The sequence below is a fragment of the Spodoptera frugiperda genome, chromosome 29 (genome assembly GCF_023101765.2).
Source record: "Spodoptera frugiperda isolate SF20-4 chromosome 29, AGI-APGP_CSIRO_Sfru_2.0, whole genome shotgun sequence".
Lineage (NCBI taxonomy): Eukaryota > Metazoa > Arthropoda > Insecta > Lepidoptera > Noctuidae > Spodoptera > Spodoptera frugiperda.
Genome location: NC_064240.1, coordinates 2488746 through 2510851, shown reverse-complemented (window position 1 = coordinate 2510851; position 22106 = coordinate 2488746). Strand labels below are relative to the sequence as shown.

General features: G+C 35.9%; 2 protein-coding genes across 4 annotated transcripts; both read left to right on the top strand.

Moving 5' to 3' along the window:
• The first annotated feature begins 12528 nt into the window (after positions 1-12528).
• LOC118281559 (uncharacterized) lies at positions 12529-21868 on the top strand. Of its 3 annotated transcripts, none has more exons than XM_035602143.2 (10): positions 12529-12696; positions 12815-13093; positions 13453-13630; positions 13917-14124; positions 15518-15668; positions 17815-17932; positions 18189-18397; positions 18674-18834; positions 19050-19252; positions 19339-21868. In XM_035602143.2, the coding sequence occupies exons 2-10, from the start codon at positions 12817-12819 to the stop codon at positions 19721-19723; spliced, it is 1890 nt and encodes a 629-aa protein (XP_035458036.2). In that variant the 5' UTR covers positions 12529-12696; positions 12815-12816; the 3' UTR covers positions 19724-21868. The 3 variants fall into 3 exon arrangements, with proteins under 3 accessions (XP_035458036.2, XP_035458037.2, XP_050562372.1); XM_035602144.2 differs by having other exon boundaries at positions 12531-12665; XM_050706415.1 differs by lacking the exons at positions 12529-12696; positions 12815-13093 and adding an exon at positions 13159-13311.
• On the top strand, positions 16356-17764 carry LOC118276694 (uncharacterized). The gene has a single exon (XM_035595134.2). The coding sequence runs from the start codon at positions 16488-16490 to the stop codon at positions 17640-17642; it is 1155 nt and encodes a 384-aa protein (XP_035451027.2). The 5' UTR covers positions 16356-16487; the 3' UTR covers positions 17643-17764.
• Positions 21869-22106: the final 238 nt, after the last annotated feature.

Below are 22106 nucleotides of genomic sequence, written 5' to 3'. Positions count from 1 at the left end.
TACGCACAAAATCTTTTTAACCACTGATGAGGTTTATGTACTACCCAGACCAGTCAAACGAACGTATTGCAAAACAAACGTTAACAAGTACAGATCTCACACAGCTCACGTTTTGTTAGATAAATGTAAGGTAAGTCTGTAAAAGATATTTAAATCCTTTTCTATTTTCCTTTGAACAAACAAACACGCTTTCAAAAGGCATTCGTATGCACTGCAGCCGTGATCTGAGCGACTATTTACCGATACAAAAATCCGAGTGCATAATCCGAAGCGAATCGAAATCCGAGGACAGAACACATTCGGTACGAAACCTCAACGTAAAAACCGATATTAAAACTCTCTCTATGCTCTTTTTACTGTCATCCGAATTTTCGGTAAACTTCACGTATAAAATGTAATAAGCTCACCCCCTATTATTACATGGGACTTATAAACAGATATGGTGAAAAGTGGGTGTAAATTGTATAGCAGCATTACATGTCGTAATGTGCACCTCTGCCTACCCCTTCGGGGATAAAAGGCGTGACGTTGCTACTTCACAAATAAAACTATTTAACTGTGTCTAGATACCAGTTGAAATTTATGATTGATGCCTATTTTAATAACGTAATTCCTTGCTGATTAATCCTCTAACAGACAATAGACTTAAATCAGTAGTCAGGTTTGCAGCAAAATTGCTTAGATAATAATTAACTTTAATTAAATATTGGAATACAAAGAAAGGAATTTCCGAAGAAATTTTATGGACACGTTTAACCGGAATTTAGACTATACGAATAATAGTTGCTAACAAAGAGTTAATAGATAGATTTTACTTATTAATGTAACTATACTGTAATATTAAAAGTTCTTGTCGTCAAAATTACAAAAAAAAGCACCCAATCTGTAAATGAAAGTCCCATTTTTTACTGTAACTCAAGTCCACTCGACATGCTTGGCAATAAGTTCGTGTACCTACTCGTTCGTTTTGAAACTCCTCGCTTGTATCACTTTTAATGATGCCGTACGGACAAAACGTCCCGTTCATATAAACTGAATGTCAACATCATTTTCAACAAATCTTGAATAACTTCGAAGGTTACCTAAATATGCTCGTTATAACAAACTTAATAATGTACGGTAATGGCGTCCAATTTGAAAAAAACTTCATATTGCGCAGTCTTATATGTTAATTGCTAATAATACATTGTATATAATAAATATCCCTGAGAACTTACATAATTTAGGTATCCTAAGACTGCTTACCGACCCTGGCGTAGTATGAAAAACGTCTTTCTAGAGAAAACCTATTTTCCAATATCTTAGGTACCATACCTAGTAATATATTTAAGCTATAAGTCATGTACCACTACTATAATACTTATACTAAGCTACTCGTATACGTAATTATGTGTGTAAATAATAAAACTACATGTAAATATATTTTTTATGTAAAATGTAACGACATCTTGTATTTATTGAACGTTTAGAAATTCTATGTGAAATTGGAAAAATAAAAATTCATGATTATTTTATCTTGAGTTTCATTTACGAACAAACTTCCCTGAAATCCCTACCTAAGTAATGGATACTACTTATATCAAGGCCATGAAATAATTTATTCAAAAATATTCATCGAAACTTCAAAATGGCCGCTTAGACGTCTAAAAGAATTTATTTGGCCTCTTAAGTCCAAGGGAATAATGTAAATCTCCGTGAGAAACGTTGAATGTAAACATTACCCTCTTACACTGAGAACAAACCTCAAAGGAAAATAGCTAATGTTCTGAAAACCACAAAGGGGTCCATTTCGCCGCATCTGGTCAATTCACTTCACGCTATGTGGAGCATGCAGAGCCTCTACACACATATGTGAACGTAATCAATTTTCGCTAAATGTAATGGTGGCCGTGTCTCGCCCTTTGGTAAGTTTCCTGCTTCTGAGAAAATTGGAAACACTTGTGACTACTGAAATGTCTTGTTGCATACATATTTGAACATTTGCAGTGACTGCAAGACTGCAATGATTACTAGTAAGTATATTTCATTCGACTTATTAAAAAAACCAAACTAGGTAAATAAAATCTATTAAATACGTAGCTGTTAAAGTGACAAATTAAGATAAAACAGCTATATCAAATATTTTATTACAACAATTCGATTTCTAAACACAATTTCTATTTATAAATCAATTTGCTGAACATTTTTGTATCACGTAATTGAGAGTACTCGAGCAGGATAACTGTGCGAGCGATAACTGTAGCCAACTTGTTAACAATGATAAATGCGAGTACTGGATCTCCGTGGAAACTTTCTGCCCGTAACTAAACAAAGATAATAGTTCTTATTTTGTATTATTTGCCTTAAATCTCGTAGCAACGATAATTACTTCGCTACGGCTACGAAAATGGTTCTGCTACGGTCGTAGCTCAAATTGTAACGAATTTTATGTAGATAAGAAAATATTTGCTACGACTAAGAAAGTTAGATTAATTATTACGTTTTTTGGCTTTTTCACGTCACTGTTTGACAAGGAACTCGACTAGTTTCAAGCCATTCTAGAGGTTCATATTGAGACTACTGCGAAAACTGCGACTTAGAGGGGATAGGAACTATCGCCTTATTATTTCTGTTGCATAATTATTTACACGCTACCCAACAGACTAAAAATAGCAAGGTAAAATAAAACAAGTAGGTAATTGCTAAGCAAGGTACTTAGGTCAGATTTTAAACAGATAAGTGAACTTTTGTACTTAGCTCACCGCAAGTTGGGAAACTTCAATAATTCTTATCTTTTGCTGACTAAACTTTACCACGAGTTTGGCAGGTAAAGTAAATACTTCAGAACATCCAGCTAACGGATCTCCAATTTATTTAGGAATACGCTTCTAAGAATCTGAATAAAACAGAATTCGTAATCTACAAAAATTGAAGAAAGTTATTGGTATATTTTATAGCTAAAACCGCTGCTAAAACAACCTTTTTCAACAATTACGATTCATTGATTTGGTAGTCACTAAGGGAGGCTTATGTTCAAAAGTGACTGATATGATGATGATGATGGTTACAATCATAGTACCAACATAAAAGTGGTATAGAAAATAATATTGAACTCAGTTTGTTTATAACCTCACTAGGTATAGATTAGTATTATATTACTACTATACCTACCTAATACGCAACCTAACAAGATACACATATGAGTTGCGTTAAAAAAAATAACAAATTTAAAGCAAGGTGGTTAATGCAAAGTGGTTTTAGAATCCGTATTAAATGCGTCAACTTTGGTAAAATTTGCCACTACTAGAGCAAGCAATACAATTTATTTTTAGTATAGTAACTTAAAGTAAGGTGCAAATATTATTCAGCGTACTTGGTTCGTCTAAAAATAACAGTTTTCCAATTTTTTTATATGATAACAGTTTTAACCTTGCCAATCCCCTGGTTCAAAACTGGTTCTATTACCAATTCATCAATTCTACTACCTCCATGAAAACATTTTACAGAACGCTTGACAGTTTTAAATATCCGACAATCATGTGAAGCAAGTACTGATCTCTTTACTACGGAAAAAATAGTCTGTATTATGGATAAGATATACTTAAATACAACTTGTAATTAATTAGTTGGGCGCCCAGACATATACCGGAGCATGTCAATGTACGCTTGACTTACGATGGTGTATCCACATCACACAATGTTCCTGGTCAATGGACCTTGAGATCTCCAGCCTCAATGGATCATTGAAGACGTGGGTGTCGGTTGTATGTATGATTATTATTCGCTCGTTACGGTCAATAACATTGTAATGATGTCCCTATATCTCATTAGTGGGAATTTATATAGGAAAGGAGCGGTATTGGTGTTGGTTATGTGTAGACGAGTATATACTAACTACAATACATACGTCTTTTTTCTAATGAAAATAATCATTAACTTTTGCTTAGATACAGTTACTCTAATTTCCTATTTGGTTCATAAATTGAAAAATGTTTCTAAGATGTAAATGTGGATGGCAAAATCAAGTTTGAATAACTTATATTACCTTAACGTAAAGACCACTAACCCCTGTCCTACGTAATTCACAAAGCAATAAAACATTACAACACAATTACTTTCAATGTGAATAGAAATAAAATCAATCACAAACATCAAACAAGCCAACTGGCTATATTGTAAACGAGTTAGGGAAACTTGCGAAAGCACCCCGAAACCGAACGCGACAGCTAATAGAAAAATTCGAAAATCTCAACTTACGCCGACGGAATATTTACTACTTCGTGAAAGTTTTTATCAAACTGTTAGCGGTTATATATCTTGTTCTAGATTCAATATTATATTCAACAGATGTTGTATGAAATGGAAAAGGTATGAACTATTTGGAAAGATGTATAACAATTTACTTACCGAAATAAGACCTATAGTTATAAGCTCTTATTACCTACTATTACGCTGGTGAAATATATCGGTAATTTGGCATCGACTCCAATATCAAACAATAAGAAAAAAAAGATAAACATCTTTAGTGAAATTATTTCTCTAAGTCTAAAACTTCAAAAGCACGTTGTAATCCGATCACTCAATGTCTAGGTAGACGTCGATTAAACGCTACTCGCTGATATTTATAGCAAAACATTTTTAAAGCTGATATTAACGGGCACTCTGTTAATGAGATTAAGTACAGCCAACTGAACTTTTGGCACCCTTACCTACTTTCTAAAATACTTTAGAAAAACTTCAGTAAAATACAAAAATAATTCAGTAACCGCTCGAAAAGTAAATTGCGAAATATGGGTTACATCACTAACTTCATCAGCCGGTAAATATACCACTGTTGAGAAAAGACCTCTTCTCATACGGAGATGGAATGAGCATTAATCACCACGCTTGCTCAAAGTGGGTGGGCGATATTTCAAAGTTATAATTAGACATTACAAACTCAAGTTTTCCTTCTCCGTTTGCCAGTGGTGTGTAAATAATCTTAGGAATTAATTACATCTCGGAAAAATTCACGTTGGTACTTGCCCAAGTTTTGAGCCCACACCCAATATATAATTCCAATAATATTCAAGTCGCCTATCCCTTGAAAATCGAACGAAATAGATTGTCACCTCTATTATTACACATTTCTTTAGCTTTGATCTCAGCTAATCATACAAGTATAATATTTATAGTCAAATATGCCATTTTATTCAAGGCTGCTATTTTGTGTAAATAAAATGTTTTGTCGGCAATCATGATATTAAATGTACAGACAACAAATAACATTATATATCTCCTTTTAAAACAAATTTTCACTCTGTCAGTTGCATACGTTTCAGAATAGCGTGCAATCCTCGTAAACAGTCTCAAGAGTAAAATTTATACTACGTTTATAAAAACGTTGAATGAACTCTTAGATTGCAGACACTATCTATTTATTTGGCAGAATATCTCTATAGTACAACTTGGAGCTATAAATATTACACTCACTGTACATAGGTACGTACTTATTATTACACTTATTTTTATGTATGTACAATGGATAATGTTAACGTTTTTAGACATGTGTGTGGGTAAGTATGAAGTGCTTGATCTAACAAATTGATTTGTTGGGTTTTCCTGGTTTTTTGGTTAAACTATTTAACGTAGGTTTAGTTTGATATCGATTATTAGTAGTTACTGTAGTTAGTTTTTTTAATAAAATTGTAAGTCTAATTTATAAATTAATTAGATTAGATTTAAGTCGTTTCTTTTAAATTATTTAGTTTAAGCTTGGTTATTATAGCATAGAGGATAGGTTGTAATATAGTTTCTTTTTTAATTGTTATAAATTCGTAATTCGTAGCTTTTGGTGTTAATGATATTTATTAAGTATATTATAATACAAAAATATTTTCTGTACTATTGAAACAAATGTGATAAGCGCGGATATTCTCTAAACGAATTTCAATACTTGTTCACATTGATACATAAAATTGCCGCATGGTTAAACAAAACATATTTCAGAATTTTCATCGGCACCGCGGACGTTCGTTTTAATAAAAACATTGAAACTTTTCATGAAAAATATGAATATCTGCCAGATAAAAAGTTTAGTCAATTTAACAAGCAAAAAGAAATCGAGTTCCTATAACTCCAAGTAGGAACCCAAAAAAAAAATGAGAAATATGCTGACCCGATCTTTCATTAAACATTATTCATCGAAAACCCGAAACCTATGAATTCTCGAAAATATAACAAGATTGTTGGGATTTATGTGAGATTTCATGTAACCCTCGCGACTCCACGAAGATACTTACCCTATACCTTTCTTTCATTCATCTCTGTCAGCCGTCATCTGCGTTCACTTTCATCCAAGCCATGTCATATTTCCCATAATCCATCCATCTTTCCGTTCTCTTCACGCTCTCTTGCGACCCACTATAATAATTCACTTTGTTTATTAACAGCCACCTACAGACATGTTTTAAGTGATGCTGTTCTGTGGTTACCGATATCCATACCCCTTTTAAGCCCATCGGCTTTTGTATTTGAGGAAAAAACTATTGTAATTTAATATGTATACTACGTAGTTCCCGGAGCTGCGGACTGCCTAGCGGGTTACGGGGTCTCCGGCTCGAAAAGCAGGAGTGGGAACGGGGTGGTTTTTAGTCAGTAAGAGTCTGACACTCCCTCTCGCCTCGCCCAAAGCAGGAGAAGTCATTGAACGATTTTCCCCCTTCGAAAAAAAAGTTACGTAGTTCGCAGGTACTTTATAAACAATCTTTCGATTGGTTTTCAATAATACATATTTTCCTACTGTTCCTTCTATAGACCCTAACTTACTTTCAATATTAACTTACGAAACTAAACTTATTTGTTTGTTTCATTTCCAGAGGCAAACAAATGCTGATTGTGCCATTTCAATATTGGGATAGTGAAAACTGGAAAAAGATACTTGTTATTAGGTTAGTTTCATTTTGTAAGTTATTCTTACGTACATGCTGGTAAATCAGTGGGTAGGAATTGAATAAAGTATAAAATCAATATGTAATAACGGATACAAAATAAAGAATCCTTTGTTCCCAAGTAACTGTACCTAAGTTACAATGTGTTCAGTGTTCAGCACATTGTTTTACTTACATTGTGAGGATCTAAATCGAAATTCGATCAAAGTACGTAATACATAAGTCCACAAACAGATGAAAATTGAAAGAAGTTTAGCTGAGAAATAAAGCTGTTATTGGAATTGTTCTACAAAGTTTAGAACATGGATACTCTTAAGTAAATAACTACCTATTTACACTTACATATTAAACCTAACCGCGGCTCGTATTCAGAGCCATTTAATGGTTAGTTAACCCAGTCCTTGGCAATTGTTTTCGGTACAAAATCATTACTATAAAATAGTTTATCTCTGAGTACGGCAGTAGTAAGTAGTACATAGTAAGATGTGGGTTTTATATCCGTACTACAGAGAAACTGAACTTAGTTGCATCTGTTGATCTGTTTGAGGCACTCAATCCTATGTTGTCTCCGAGTGAGCAGCGACATTATTGCATTTCTCATCTCATTCTTATTACCAACAAACAGAAAGATTTACTTGTATTACAATAGAATGTTTGTAGAGAACAAACAAAATATCACAGAAGAGAATGAACTTAGATGAATCCTGTACAAAATGAAAAACTTAAAAGGAGTTCCAAAATACATAAAAAGTTAATAACATGCCTATTATATTGGCAATCATACCATTGCATTGTACTGAATAAATGAATTTATTTATTTTTGTCTTTCTTACTTATTATGTGTTATTTATTTGTCAAACTTCTAATCCTAAAATGTATGGGTGTGTAATAGTTACAAAATTTAATAACATTAAACTAGTAACCACAAAGTAATCTGTAGTGTCCTGTTGATAAACATTTATTCAGTTAGCGGTGCCGAGTGGACGGGTTCAATAATACAAATGCAAATTGCTGGCAGCGTCAATTGCGTCCGTGTCAATATTGAGCAGGAAGCGAGCCCACCGTATCCCGTTACTGGGCACTAAGCGTGATGTTAGCACCGGCTCGAAATACCCACTTTTAAAGAGGACTATGTTTTCTAAATGAGCTTGGACTTGGGTCTGGAATTTAGAACGTTTTGTTGTATACAAACTGTCATGAATGCTTATTCAGCGTTTGGGTAAAAAGGATTTTTTGTCGGTTTAGGGTCTGAAAAATTTACAAGCTTTACTGTTTAGTTATGTTAGGTAATGTACTTAATTTAAACAAAGTTTTACAAACTTTGTAACAAAGGATCAAAAATAATGATTAGGCACAGCTTCATAACATCTAACCTCTCTCTCTTTCTCTCTTTCGCTCCCAAACTCGTGCAACGAATCCTTTAAATTGATCATTATTTTTCCTTGATGAACGCGACTATCTCTAATACTTCAATCAAGGTCAATTCGTTACGTATAACCTTGACCTTTTTAATTAACAGATCTGTCTTCATTATTTGTTAGTATTGTCGTATTCTAGCAATTATTGGCGCCCAAGTGGGACAAAAATTGTATAGGCAATAGAAAACTATCAATGCCCTATATTCTATTGACTGTTAGTTTGTACACGTGCCTAGAAAACTTTTCTATTACTAACTCGCTGTAAAGTTAGAAAATCAGTATTACCTAGGTATCTTCTCGAAACTTTAGGTAACTTTCTTTTTAATAAAGGAGTAGAAATTGATCTTCTAAACTTATTTCAATAACCTTAAACTTTAACACAACGTGTAGGTACTTATGAAAGAAATATTGTAACACTTATAAGTATCGCCTCTTTCCCTTCATATGAGAAAAGTGGAAACTTGGCAAAGTTATTAATATTGTACGTACATAGCCAGTTATGTAATACCATGTACCAGGGATTGTAATAAGGATCGAGCCTATTGCCATAAATCAGAAACCCAGACTCAATTCGATTCCACTACATAAGTAATTCAGTATCGAAAAAATCGATAACCTTGTGGCGACACTCTGACAAGTGACAGATGACAGAAGTCGCACATACGGCGCATTCAATAAACTACGGATCGTTAAATTTGCTTACGAGCCGTAGAATTTTGACACATTTTGTATGGAGCTTATGTCAGAAATTCTACGGCAGACTCAATTCACCGTTAGACTTCCACTCAACGGATGACGTCACAAATATCCTGCATCGCACATATGAAGTTTGCATGCGAATTAACACGGATAGAAAATCCCAACGAACAACAGTTGGGCAGAAAGCCCGCCAGGCTGATCACCTCGCCTGGTCGGAGGATCCTCCTTTTCTTAGGGAACTTTACTCGCTGTTTCCTAAAACCTTTTTACTGGGGCAAAAAGACTAAGTTAGGTATAAAGTGATGATGTAGCGTGAATAATGAGTACCTATGTACTTACGAAACCTTCTGACATTTCGTCTTAATTACTATTTAGTTTTAGTAAATAGGCATCCCTAATTATTCTAATACCGGCCGTAAATGTTTAACGTTGGGTAAACCTTACTTACGAAATCGGTTACGAGTAAACCCCGAGAGAATATTACTTGCCCTAATCACTATACTTGACAGGCGGATTGGTTATCACGGGACGGTAAATCTTTGGTAATGTTTAGTAGGAATTATAATCATGTGTGGCTACCTAGTAGCTTGTTTAGATTGTTGTATAAACCATTGCATTTTGACAACAGTTAAGCGTGTGTAAGTGTTGGTTTATTAGCTTAATTCGTACTTTGTTAAAGGCAAATTCTACCTGAATATAAGTGTAGCTAATTAATAATGAGTAATAGTAATATTCTTATGATTGCTTTTTCCGAAAATCTACCTTCATTTTCAGACTTTTAGAGTTTAAAGCAGATAGCAGCACTATTCAATTAGTTATTTCAAAAAAGAAATCGGAAATATTTAAATAATTGTGGTAACGGTAGTTGAAAATGTGACGAGTGATGTCTGATTACGGTTTATTCTCTGTAACTTTTTCAAAAAAGATAGCAGCACTTTTCAGCTTACTTTATAATGCTTTCCAGAGCCGTCCTAAGAAGGCCTAGCAACGGGTTAAATTATATCGTTGAGTTTTGGGACACTCTATATACTTATCATCTACAATACAACGAATCACGTTAAAAAGGATAGGACCAGTGTAAACATAGATACGTATAAATAAGTCCTGCAAAGAAATAGTAAACCAAACACAAATACGAAACGAACATGGTGTAAATATCCATTAGTTTATCCTATGGTGGCAATTTGTATTTGTATATGTGGGTCAATCGGCCCTTTGCTCTTTCCACCGTAGTTACAGCGTAAATAACACAAATGAACGAGAACATCCTTATCTTCTTATTTCGATAGAAACTTCCTCAAAACACCATAAGGTCTTCCTAACCAAAACGTTCATTTCTTTTGACCACTCCACATGCATTTTTAATTAAACGTCAAGTGGGCATCATGTGAGTGTGTAGTCCACCCACACATTTGAATTTCTAATCTAGTTAACACAAGATAATGGAAATTAATGACCCAGCCAACCTAACTAGTAGCTCGGGATACAAATAAACATGAAGATAACATTTGTACCGCCAAATCCAGTAAGGGAATGTACCTACCTAGATATATTAAACTTGAATGCCGACAGGAAACTGTTGAAGGCAAATCCTCCGCTATCGCGGCACACATGTTGTGTCACATGGTTTTCAAAATCAAAATATCGACACTAGTTTTTGGAAAAATATAACCTAAGGATAAAACGATTTTTGAATAATTCTTCAAAAAAACATATACTTACTTAATAGTTAACGGCGTCATTACCCTCAACGAAAAGTTAACAATTCTAGCGATTGAAAATTTGGTTTTATTAAATTAAGCTATGACACTACTCTCAACCAATCCAATAAAGATAAGGAAAATAATAAACTGCCACCATACTTAATAACGCGGAAGAATAATGATTTGTTAAATAAAAGTTAAAGTTTTTTGAAAAATCACCCTTTTATTCTTTGTTAATAAATGGAAAATTTTATTCCTAGGTCATATTCCGCCTGTTCATCGGATCCCTGTAAGCCAAAACACCAAATACCAATCAACGCCCGCAGATAAATAAAAGTTCTCAACCTCGTAAAAACTACAAAATTCAATTAGGTACAATCCAGATGGCACAGTCGGGATGAAACTCTAACAAAACATTTCAGTACAATAAATAAAAGCGCACAATATTTTTCCACACTGTTTTCAATCGAATTTGTCATGAAACAGATTTGAACCGCTAATCTATTCGTTCTGTGCAGGGATTAAACGTTACTTATTTTTTTATTTGGTACCTAAATCATATTACCTTTTTTTATGGAATAGGAGGCAAACGAGCAAACGAGTCACCTGACGGTAAGCGATCAGCGCCGCCCATGGACACCCGCAACACCAGAGGAGTCACAGGTGCGTTGCCAGCCTTTTTTAAAAAAGGATTATGCTCTTTTCTTCAACGTTTGAAGGTCGTATCGTATACCTATTATATTATATTTTAATAATTTCTTCCTACAAGTGATGACACATGTTACGATTAATCGAATCTTTTATACACTAAATGATTAACTTGCACGTACAATACTTATGACAATAGGGTAGATGACTTTTTATTTCAATGTCCGTCGTGTAGATTATTTTAAAATATTAGACACGTATTTTTTTTATTTTCTTACGGGAACAAATACTTTTCAAATATCGCGAGATGTCACCTCTAGGTACGTTTTATGCGTAGAAATAACGTATTTGCTCCCACTCCTAAACTTTGATTCATTTTATCTAAGTATTGTTATCTTATTTGTCAAAATAAAAAACAACCTGTCTAATATTTTTTCATTACCTAATTGACGGACTAAATAGATTTTTAATTTTCATCTCCGTTCTAGAAATACTGATTCAATTCAAGCACATTGAAAGCAGGCCGCCGAAAACCATAGTTAATCTCTTGCTTACAATAAAAAGGAGGATTGTCATACTTACTCGAACTTCCAATAGACAAAGGTTACAAATCCCGTTGGTGCATAAAATATTTGCACTTCATTCATGACTAAATACGAATACACATCATAACTAGGTATTAAAAGAAAAATATTACAAGTTTAAAATTAAGTGGGAAAAGTGAACAGGAAATAGGACTGACATTAAAGAAGGAAAATCTTGACAGAAACCACAGATACTTTAACCCGAACCATAGAGATTTGATCACAGAAATATGCTTATAATCTGGCAAGGTTTGCAGAGAAAAAGTTGCTGATAAATACATAGTTTTGTTGAAATATACATACTATTGGTGTGAATATTAATCCTATTCGAGATCCTAAGAAAAAACTAAGAAATTCAGTGTATTATTGTTCTTAATATTGTCTATGATATGAATGAAACCTGTAGTATATAAATGAATTAGATTATGAATGTATTAATTAAACAAAAATTGTGTATGTTATTTTTAAAATTTAAAACAAAGTAAAATATTAAGGTAAATAAAGAAACTGAATGATTTTATTCAACTGACAGAACCATAAACAAAATAGAACAAGGAAATCGAAGGACAGGGGACGTCGATCATCAATCATAAATAATCCAATATGGCTGACTGCTTCCAATGGGGCTGTTCGCGGTTAAATTTTACAAATTTGCTGTTGTAATAAAATAGTTTCAAATGAGACTACATTGCCTTACATTATAATGTAAGTCAATGTACCTAATGAAGACTTTACCGTAAGTAAAGTAGACGAAAAAGTGTAATTATGCATGTTATCCTTGACATGCCATGGGAAAGTTGCGAAGTGGCCTCCGTATTTTACTTATAATTGCTACTTACAATCTCAATTTGCAGGTATGCTGAAGATGCCAGTTAACTCTGTGACTGAAACGAAAAAAGGAGTCGACAAATCTAGATTTTCCCTGTCATTAAATAGAAATAATGCAACATTTTTGAGCAACGAAAATAAGAAACTGACAGAGAACTCGAAGGAGAACAGTGACCCTTTTAAGCAAACTATTAATAATAATAAAGAGAATAAACCTGTAAAAAGGCCCTTTAAAAGCGTATACTCGAATACTTTATCTGCTGCAAAGAGATTGAAGCCTCTTTCGGAGTCAGTGAAGCTATCAGGTATTGTGTAACTTACCGGTACTTGCCGTCGCTATGTGCAATACTCCGGTTATTTACTAGTTGTTCTCAGTGCTTTATCGGGAAATCATGTGCTGTGTGAATTTTGTGCAACTGTTTACATTTACTGTGTAATTTATACCCTATAAGTAACTGAGTGTCATTATGCATACACCTTGTTTAAATCAAACCAGTCGATGATTGTTTTCGACACTAAAAAAGTAATTAAAATAGTTTCAAGTCTAATTTCTTTCATCATTAGTCATAATTATACTAGATGTCATTAGTATACATAGATAGTGCATTCTTAATTGATTTAACAATTGATTGAAATAAAATTTATTTATTATTTTATATTGCAGCAAAGCCATCTGACATAGAGTTGATACTCTGCGAGTCTCCTCCCGCCAGCACTGCCATGTTGAATGGCCACACATCAGACAATCAGTATGCAGGGAGTACACAGCGCAAGACTCCCATTGCCACCTTGTCTAACTTGGGGAACACCTGCTTCCTCAACAGCGTGCTCTACACTTTACGGTAATTATATTTTTACCTCTAATATTTACGTAAATTAGATTTTTTATGGTTTTGCTTCTTGTTCTGCCATGGGATGGTATTAAATAACCTGTCTGCTATTTCAATTGTGATTTATTGGCTGTGTTATGTTATGCATTCAATATTATTAGGATCATTCCCAGATTTTTAATTCACAGAAAGATTTCTCTATAGGATTTTGTCCACATGACTATCATGAGTATGTCAAGTTTATAGAGAATGAATAAATGATTTTTATTATTAATGATTAATTTCCCTGTTGTTCCAGATATGCACCACGCTTCCTTCACAACCTACACCATCTGGTGTCTGACCTAGCAAGTGTGGAACAGAAGTTGGGCAGTATCCGACTGAAGAGTTCCTCTCTTGGCCGCAGTGCAGCTGGGTTGGCGTCTTCGGGGACCAGATCTTGGAGCAGTAAAGACCTACTGTCTTTGGGACAATCTGATAACAGTGCTGGGAAAAGTAAAATACAGGTAAGACTGAAGATTGCATTAAGGTAATTAGAAGATTTAACTTTTAGCCTTTGTTCTGTCAATATGAATAGCCCTTTTCTTTCCCAATACTATTTCTCGGATTAATCAAATCTTACTAGAAATATTTTAATACAATCCCTGTATATTGCTTTAGACTTTTAAGGGACACATTGGCTCAATCACCTGAAATAAATCTTAACATAATTACAGTGACATTTTTTTATAATTATATAAACTTGTCTGCTATAAGCTGAATGTAAACTTGAGATAAAAGAAATTTGTTTTTACATAAATTAGGTATAATATGTAACAGTGATAAGGAAGTAGGTAAGTTTTTAAGCATTAGCTCACAAGGCACCTGTACAGCCATCCTAAAATATAAACCTACTTTATTGTTTGGCTAAAATAACATAAACACTTGACAAAATGACTCATAAAATTCTCAATATCTATAGGATTCTGGAAATCAATATTGTAGATAAGGTTACTAGAACTATGTTATTGTTTCCTTATTTAAATCATTGGCGTTATACATATTGAATCTTTTGTCTACTATTTTAGGTAGTTAAATAAAAAATCATGGTTTACTCACATATATTAATGGAGAAAAGCTCTACTAGTTTCGAGTCACAGTAGAACTCTTCATGAAGAGTATCGTACGCAGACGTGGCGACGTCGCGCAGCCTACTATAGGCTTAAATTTAGTATGTCTCACGATTGTTATTATAAAAATTTAGGTAGTGTTTATTAGTAGTAGTCATTCATTTATACTATTTATCATAAATCAGATGAAGGCCACAATTTATCTGATAAATACACAATGATAATGCTTAAGCTGCTATTTTGTTTACGAAAATCAGATTTCTGGGTCAATATTGATTACATGATTAAATTTCAGATGTAGATAGTTGATAGTTACCAACTAGAATGCAAAAAAGAAATGTGTGATAATTATTATTGAGTAAACCAATGCGCATCATCAGATTTTGACTTGGCAATGTTATAATATCAAAGAAATATATATTCAAAATTCGTAACAAAATATACCTATAACATTATGTGTCTGTCTGTCTATTTGTTCTGGCTAATCTCTAAAATGCCACTTGACTTTTATTGCCAAGTGTACTAATACTAAAATAAAACCCAAATTCTGTCAGAAGTCATTATTCTCTGCAGACGAAGTTGCGGGCGACAGTTAGGTATATGTATTTATGTTCTCAATCTTATCTATTTTATAATGTGATGTGACATTATCATAAAACTTCCATGATGTTTATTCTTTTGATGAAGTCATTTGTATCAGTTTCCTCAATTTGCCACTTAACCTAAATGCTTATCTGTAAAACCAATTACATAATGGAAGATGCAATTAAAAGTTAATTATTATTTTCAGATTGCAACAGAGAAGCTTCATGAGACCTACTTCAACCTTCGCGCTGCGGAGAGTAAATGCCTCAACAGCAGCTCTGCAGATGCTAGCCCCGAGCCCTATGCAGCAGACGCCTTTTTAGCTGCACTTCGAGATGTCAACTCAACATTTGAAGGTATTGTTTGTTATACATTCACTCCTGAACAAAGACCTCACACAAGAGGCAAGCAAGAAGTACAACGATAGGTAGTTTGGGATTTTCAGCAAGAATTAGTTTACCATAACCAACCTCCATAGATAAAGATCTTAGCCGGTGACTTGACAGCTACCTTGGCTTTATGATCTGGTCATAGTCATACACAGGGACTGCTTGGTTTATTTCAAATCTCATAACCAAGATAAGAGAAAGCCTTTTATGATTTTGAAAAAACTAAGTATGACATACATTATGTTTTGTGAGTTTATGTACAATAGATTTTGCACCTGTTTTACTCATGCAAACAACAGAATAGTTATCTTGTATAAGTATATGATGGCATCACTTTTTAACCCTTTTGATATCAGAAGGAGATAAAGTCTGCATCTATAAGTGCTGATAACATTAAATATGAAAATAAAATGTCATACATTCTATTTCAATGAATGTTTTTGGTCATCAAAATGACACAGTTTTTACCTGCCTTTTTCCTGGTAGATAATGTACACCAGTAAATATAAAAATAGCTGATTTCTAATATCTTAATCTTTCTTGAATCAAACAAGTTATTGTATTTTCTATTTTCGAAATTCTCAGTAATTCTCCCAAAAAAGCACCCTTATTACATTAGTATTGTGCCAAATGTAATGTTAGCCCCATTATACAGAAGTCATAACTGGCATAACATAGGTCGAGTGTAGTGCGATGCGCGCTCGAGAACGGTCGCGTTTTCGCTGCACTGTACGAATATTATATTCGCGTTTTGCGCGGCAATAGCCGCTGCCCGTTTTAGTCGCGATGAGTTCTAAACCACTCATCGTCAACGAAGTTTTGGCATTTATTATCCATGCCATCGATTACATGGACGAGGTCAGCATCGTGCAGATCTGCAGATCAGCCTACAAAGAGGAGGAGGTTTGCAGTGCTAAGCTGATGCTCTTCCAGTCGCTCGGACAACTAGAGCAGATGCCATCCCGCCGAAGGGACGGTGGCGACAAGAGCCTGCAGGACATCATCTCCCTGCTGAAGAGGACTGATCCTGATGACGTGCCTGAATTCGTGGCGAGGGACTTACATAAGCTGCCTCCCGTCACGTTTGATCACGTCGATGTCACCGGGCTGCTGAAAGACATAACTTGTCTAAAGGCAAGCCTGGAAGATATGAAGTCCAAGATGGAAGCGTCACAGGCTACCATCAATGACCTGCGTAGTGAAGTGGCGTTGTTGCGCAATGCTACTTGTGTAAGTGGGTCATCGGACATCAAGAATGTTAACACTCGTCGCGGGGCGCAAAATGCGTCCGTCATCAGTTTCGAGTCGGCGAATTCGAGTGCGTCACCGGTCGCCGATGTCGCTGACGATGCACGCCGTCCCGCCGCCACCGCTGTGTCAACACCTGCGGCTGAGGCTCGTGTAGGAACATCGACCCCAAAACGCGCCTACGCAGCAGTTGCAGCCACCAACAAGCCCGCTGTGACGCAAACAAAGCGGAGCAAAGCAAAAGGGGGTCAACAAACTCGTGGCAAACCACAGCCACCGACTGGTCCGAAGAAGGACACGTGCGACAAGGATGGCTTCGTAAAGGTAGAAAGGAGAAAAAAGAAGCCACCTTGTAGGAATCAGTGCGGTACCGCACAAACTGGACCCAACATCCTGCTGCGTCCTGCAGTACCAACGACGCAGCTGTACGTGTCCCGTCTACATCACACCACGACGGTGGAGCAGATCGTGGAGTATGTCCGGTCCAAGACCAATTGGACCTTGAGGGTGGAGAAGTTGGAGTCGCGCCACAACACGAACTTCAAGTCGTTCATGGTGCGAGTTCCAACTCATCACTTCGAGACCTTCCTCAAGGAAGAGTTTTGGCCGAAGGGTGTCGTCTATCGGAGATTCCGAGGAAGGCTACGCGACACCACGCAGCGTAACACGACGCCGACGCTTCGTGTGCATTAGTTTTAAAGTTATTTTTTATATAAAATATGTATTAGTGTATAATTCAATTGTATGTAATATCTATGTATAGTATTTTTCTATGGGCCTTTGATGCCTGAATCAAATAAATAAATTAAATTAAATATAGGTTATGGACTCCTATCAAATATAAATGTGTTACATTACATTACAGGTAACAGACAACAAGATGCGCACGAGTTACTGGTGTGCATATTGGACAACATACGAGAAACATGCAGGGCGCTCAGCGCGCGCGCCAGCCGACTGCAAATACATGAGAACGGTGACAGGTAGCTTACTTATCACTTTATTAGTTTGCATACCAAACATGTATGACATGTTTGTCGCCCACGTGGACGCCACCATTGATATCACTGAGATAAAGGAAAAGTGTTAATTTTAGCTGTTGACAAGCTATATGCAATTTTCTGTCTGAAACATAGATATTTCTTCAAAAATTCTATGAAGAAGCTTTATTGTTTACTACAGACTAAAGATTATCTGTTTGTTGCACATTGTAAATATGTTCCCACTTTTCATTTCCAGCAATGGAATTGGTCGTCAACCAAGTTTAGAAGGGGACAGTGGGAAACCAACGCTGGGTAACTTACGCAAGTCGTGGAAGAAGCGCAAAGAAGTGAAAGCCAGCGACAAACGAGCATCACCCACCGATGATCGTCCGCCTTCGCCCGCTGACCCGGAGAAAGACGAGAGATCTCGACCTGGGTGGGACTTCGTCGCTGATGATTTTGAAGGTAACAGACTACATAGCTTACTTAATTTTCTATTCTATTGACCGAAATAATGTGGCTTTACTTACCTAATGTTTGGCACCAAAGATTGACTTGCAAACCCTCAGGTTCTACATCATCTTACCATACTGGTGCATGTAATAGAATGTCGTATTCTGTAAATACTCGTTCTATAATGCGACCTTTCATTGCTACGAACTTTGTACTACGTAAAATTACTTTGTCCCAGCCATGAGCCAAAACTTCTCATTTCACAAAACTTTGTCTTACATGTTTCAGGCACAATGGTAGTACGCACAATGTGTTTAGAATGTGAAGCAGTGACGGAAAAGGCGCAGGCAGTGTGTGAGTTGTGTGTGCCTGTTACTGAAGACGAGACTGATGACGAACCCTTCCGCGCCGCCTGCCTCTCCACTGAGTACCTGCGAGATCAGAATAAGGTACTGTTCTATGCATTGCATTGAAAGTTTCATTATACCAACCACTAGACCTACATCCAATAGTTTCCTGTGACCTTTATATCAGATTATTTGTCCACCTTATGGGTGGACCTGCTGTACTGCTTTAGACTAATAACATAATTGGCGAAGTGTGTATTTGTAATTATTTTTTGATATTGTCATTATGTTCACTGGCTATATAAAATAACCCGCAGTACTGGTGCGAGCGTTGCCTGCGCTACAACGAGGCGCGGCGCAGCGTGGCGTACTCCCGCCTGCCGCGCCTGCTCGTGCTGCAGCTCAAACGGTTCAGCGGCGGCATGGAGAAGATCACCCGCCACGCACCCACGCCACTACTCATGCCCTGCTTCTGTGAACCTTGTGCTAAGAGGCCACCAGAACAACCACCCACGCACAGGTAAGCAGTGTTATTTATAAAAATGAAACAATGTATGTTGTGCTTGAGAATTTATTTAACATTAACTGGGACCATGTTAATTCCAGATACATTCTCTGGGGTGTGATCATGCACTTGGGCCAGACACTGACAGGCGGACACTACGTGGCGTACGCGCGGGACGGGGCGGCGCTGGGCACGAGCGCGGCGACGTGCGCGCGCGAGGCGGGCGGCGGGGACGCGGCGGCGGCGGGCGGCGGCTTCATGCGCGCGCTGTTCTCGCGGCCGCGCGCCCCCGCCGCCTGCACGGCGCGCGACTGCTGCGTGCCGCGCCCCCGCACCGCGCCGGCCGCCGCCTGGCTGGCGTGCGACGACGACCTGGTGAAGCCTATCTCCAACGAAGAGTTCGAGGACCTGCTGTCGGCCGAGCCGGAGATGCGGTCAGCCGCTACGCCATACCTGTTGTTCTACGTCAAGAGCGAGGTCGGCTAGTACCGCGCGTATCCCTGCCCCGCCCTAGTCGTCGTTAGTAGTACTCGATGTCACCTCCCTATTTACCGATTTAGGTTTACTCACTTTCCGATCCTAGTATACCACGGCGGTTGAGATGAAGGGAACTCCTTAAATCAGATACTTAAGTGTAAAATGATTCTCCTCTTTCGGAAAGTGCGTAGTCATTTAATTTCCTCGTTCCGCTTCAGTTATGGGACGCCGGGCGATTGTCCGACGTGCCTTGTGAATGTGTCGCGTCTATTCATTTTAGCTAGCGATCGTCCTGTGAACCGTAACTTGTTCGTTTAGATGCTTAAAAAGACATATAGAGGTGTAGGTACGAACCGTGTGTGTCGGCCTTACGTGATATTATGAGTGTAGCTAAAATATATTAGGACGTTATAGAAATCGATCAAAATATATTGTAAAGTATATAAATACATTCACAATATTTTCACTTGTTACAATCTGACAATATGAACTCGATTAAGGAAATAATAAATCGAATATTCTTTCTATAGTATACATACTAATTGTATAACGACGTTGATTCTGTATTTAAATAGTATTTAACTGCGCTGATGGCGAAATTATTTATTGGCCTAATATTATAACTAATTGTTCCAGAATTTAATGCCTTGAAGTTGCTATGTTCCCTTTTGAAATTATAGAATACAATCCATGGTCCAAACTCACTGCATGCCCGTCAATTATAATGTTACATATTTATTTATTTAAATGCCATTTTACAAACATATACTATTAATACTATAAGAGAATGTTTTGAATGTATGTTTTTGATAGCAGCTTAGTAACAGACCCAAAGGGGCGTGATCAGACCAATGTGATTCTCTAGTTTTCATATCAATTAATAATATGTTACAAATGGCAATCCAATCGGCAGCAATACAATAATAGATTTAGTAGAACATGTTAAATGAATGTAGAAATATATTTTTATGGCATTTTTTGTTAGTAGTTCTCAAAATACATGTAAGATCCGTTTAGAAATATCCTATGTAGCGAAGATAGATCGTCAAAAATACAATTTGACACTATTTATTGTATTATATTCTTGTTGGAAGTAACGTGGAAATGATTTTGCCAGTCTGGATGACATTCAGCTGCAGCTTCAAACTGAGAAAAGTGCACAAATCATTGAATATTTACCTGCTTAAGAGTGCCTCGGTAAAATAGACGTTAATTGTAGTTATAAAATGACCATTAGCTCATATTAGATCAAGTGACATGTCAGACATTATATCTTCATTATTCTAACTTCTGATCTTGAATCGCGCGGATGGATTCGTTGTCCGCTACTATTTCTACGCATACATTTCCACCCTGTACGCACAGAGTAGTCACATCAGGTAGACTAATTATTTCGAGACTACAACGATATTATTGCTTGCTACGAAATACGACTGCTTTCTTTTTACAAAGTTTTAAACTGTTTACTGTGCTATTGTGTTATGGGTAGCTCTTGCTACCAATAATATTGTGTATTTTTGTATGGCTGCTATAAATAAAATGTATCTAGTTTTATTTCTGTGTATATTCAAATTTGTAGTATGTTCTGGAAATTTAACTGCAGTGGTTTATGTGTACTAAAATACTGATATAGGTTTGTTATGAAATATTTAATTACTCAGCAATATTAGTGCAAATCTGTGAATGTATTTCAGTATTATAATTATGGTATGGAAACATTCATAAAAAAAATTGTGAAGACTACTGCAGACAATATTGTAACTTATTATCTTGTGACTTGTATACTGCTACAAACTATTATAATATTATTTTGATTTAGTGATTATCGAGGTGGTTGATTATTGTGATAATGAATAATTTACCAAATGTGTTTCATTGTATTTTTATACAACAGTTAAACATTTAATTGATCTGTTTATAGTTATTCATTATTACAAGAATCGCCATCTCCCTTGGCTCGACTTAGTACTCAAACCGAAGCAAAATTACTTAATTTTACGTTAAATTGCGGATGCCATTCCAAAAACCTTTGAAAAAGGTACAATTCTTGTCAGTAGCTATATGACTTTGTTTTTATTACTTATCGAACAAAATGTTATTATCGTTCATTTTCATTGTAAATTCGATTTGGATAATAAAAATAAGTTCAATGACTTTTATTATTTTTATTTCGTATAATTTAATTTACCTTTTTAATTTTGTAAGGAAAATACACACACGTATAGGTCAAGAAATCGAAATAATCGATTTCCCACGAATTAATATTATCAAAGCCTACGTGTTTCCTTACCACGACATAGTAGATCAATATGGGATTATCTGTTATCTTTGTAATAATACTAAAGAAGATATAAGCGAGTATAAATAATACAGCAAGTTGGTAAGGTTTAAT

Coding starts and splice junctions, on each gene's coding strand:
- LOC118281559 (XM_035602143.2), top strand. CDS start 12,817: ATGCTGAAGATGCCAGTTAACTCTGTGACTGAAACGAAAAAAGGAGTC. Junction 18,398..18,673: donor CGTCGCTGATGATTTTGAAG/GTAACAGACTAC, acceptor TACATGTTTCAG/GCACAATGGTAGTACGCACA. Junction 18,835..19,049: donor ACCTGCGAGATCAGAATAAG/GTACTGTTCTAT, acceptor AATAACCCGCAG/TACTGGTGCGAGCGTTGCCT.
- LOC118276694 (XM_035595134.2), top strand. CDS start 16,488: ATGAGTTCTAAACCACTCATCGTCAACGAAGTTTTGGCATTTATTATC.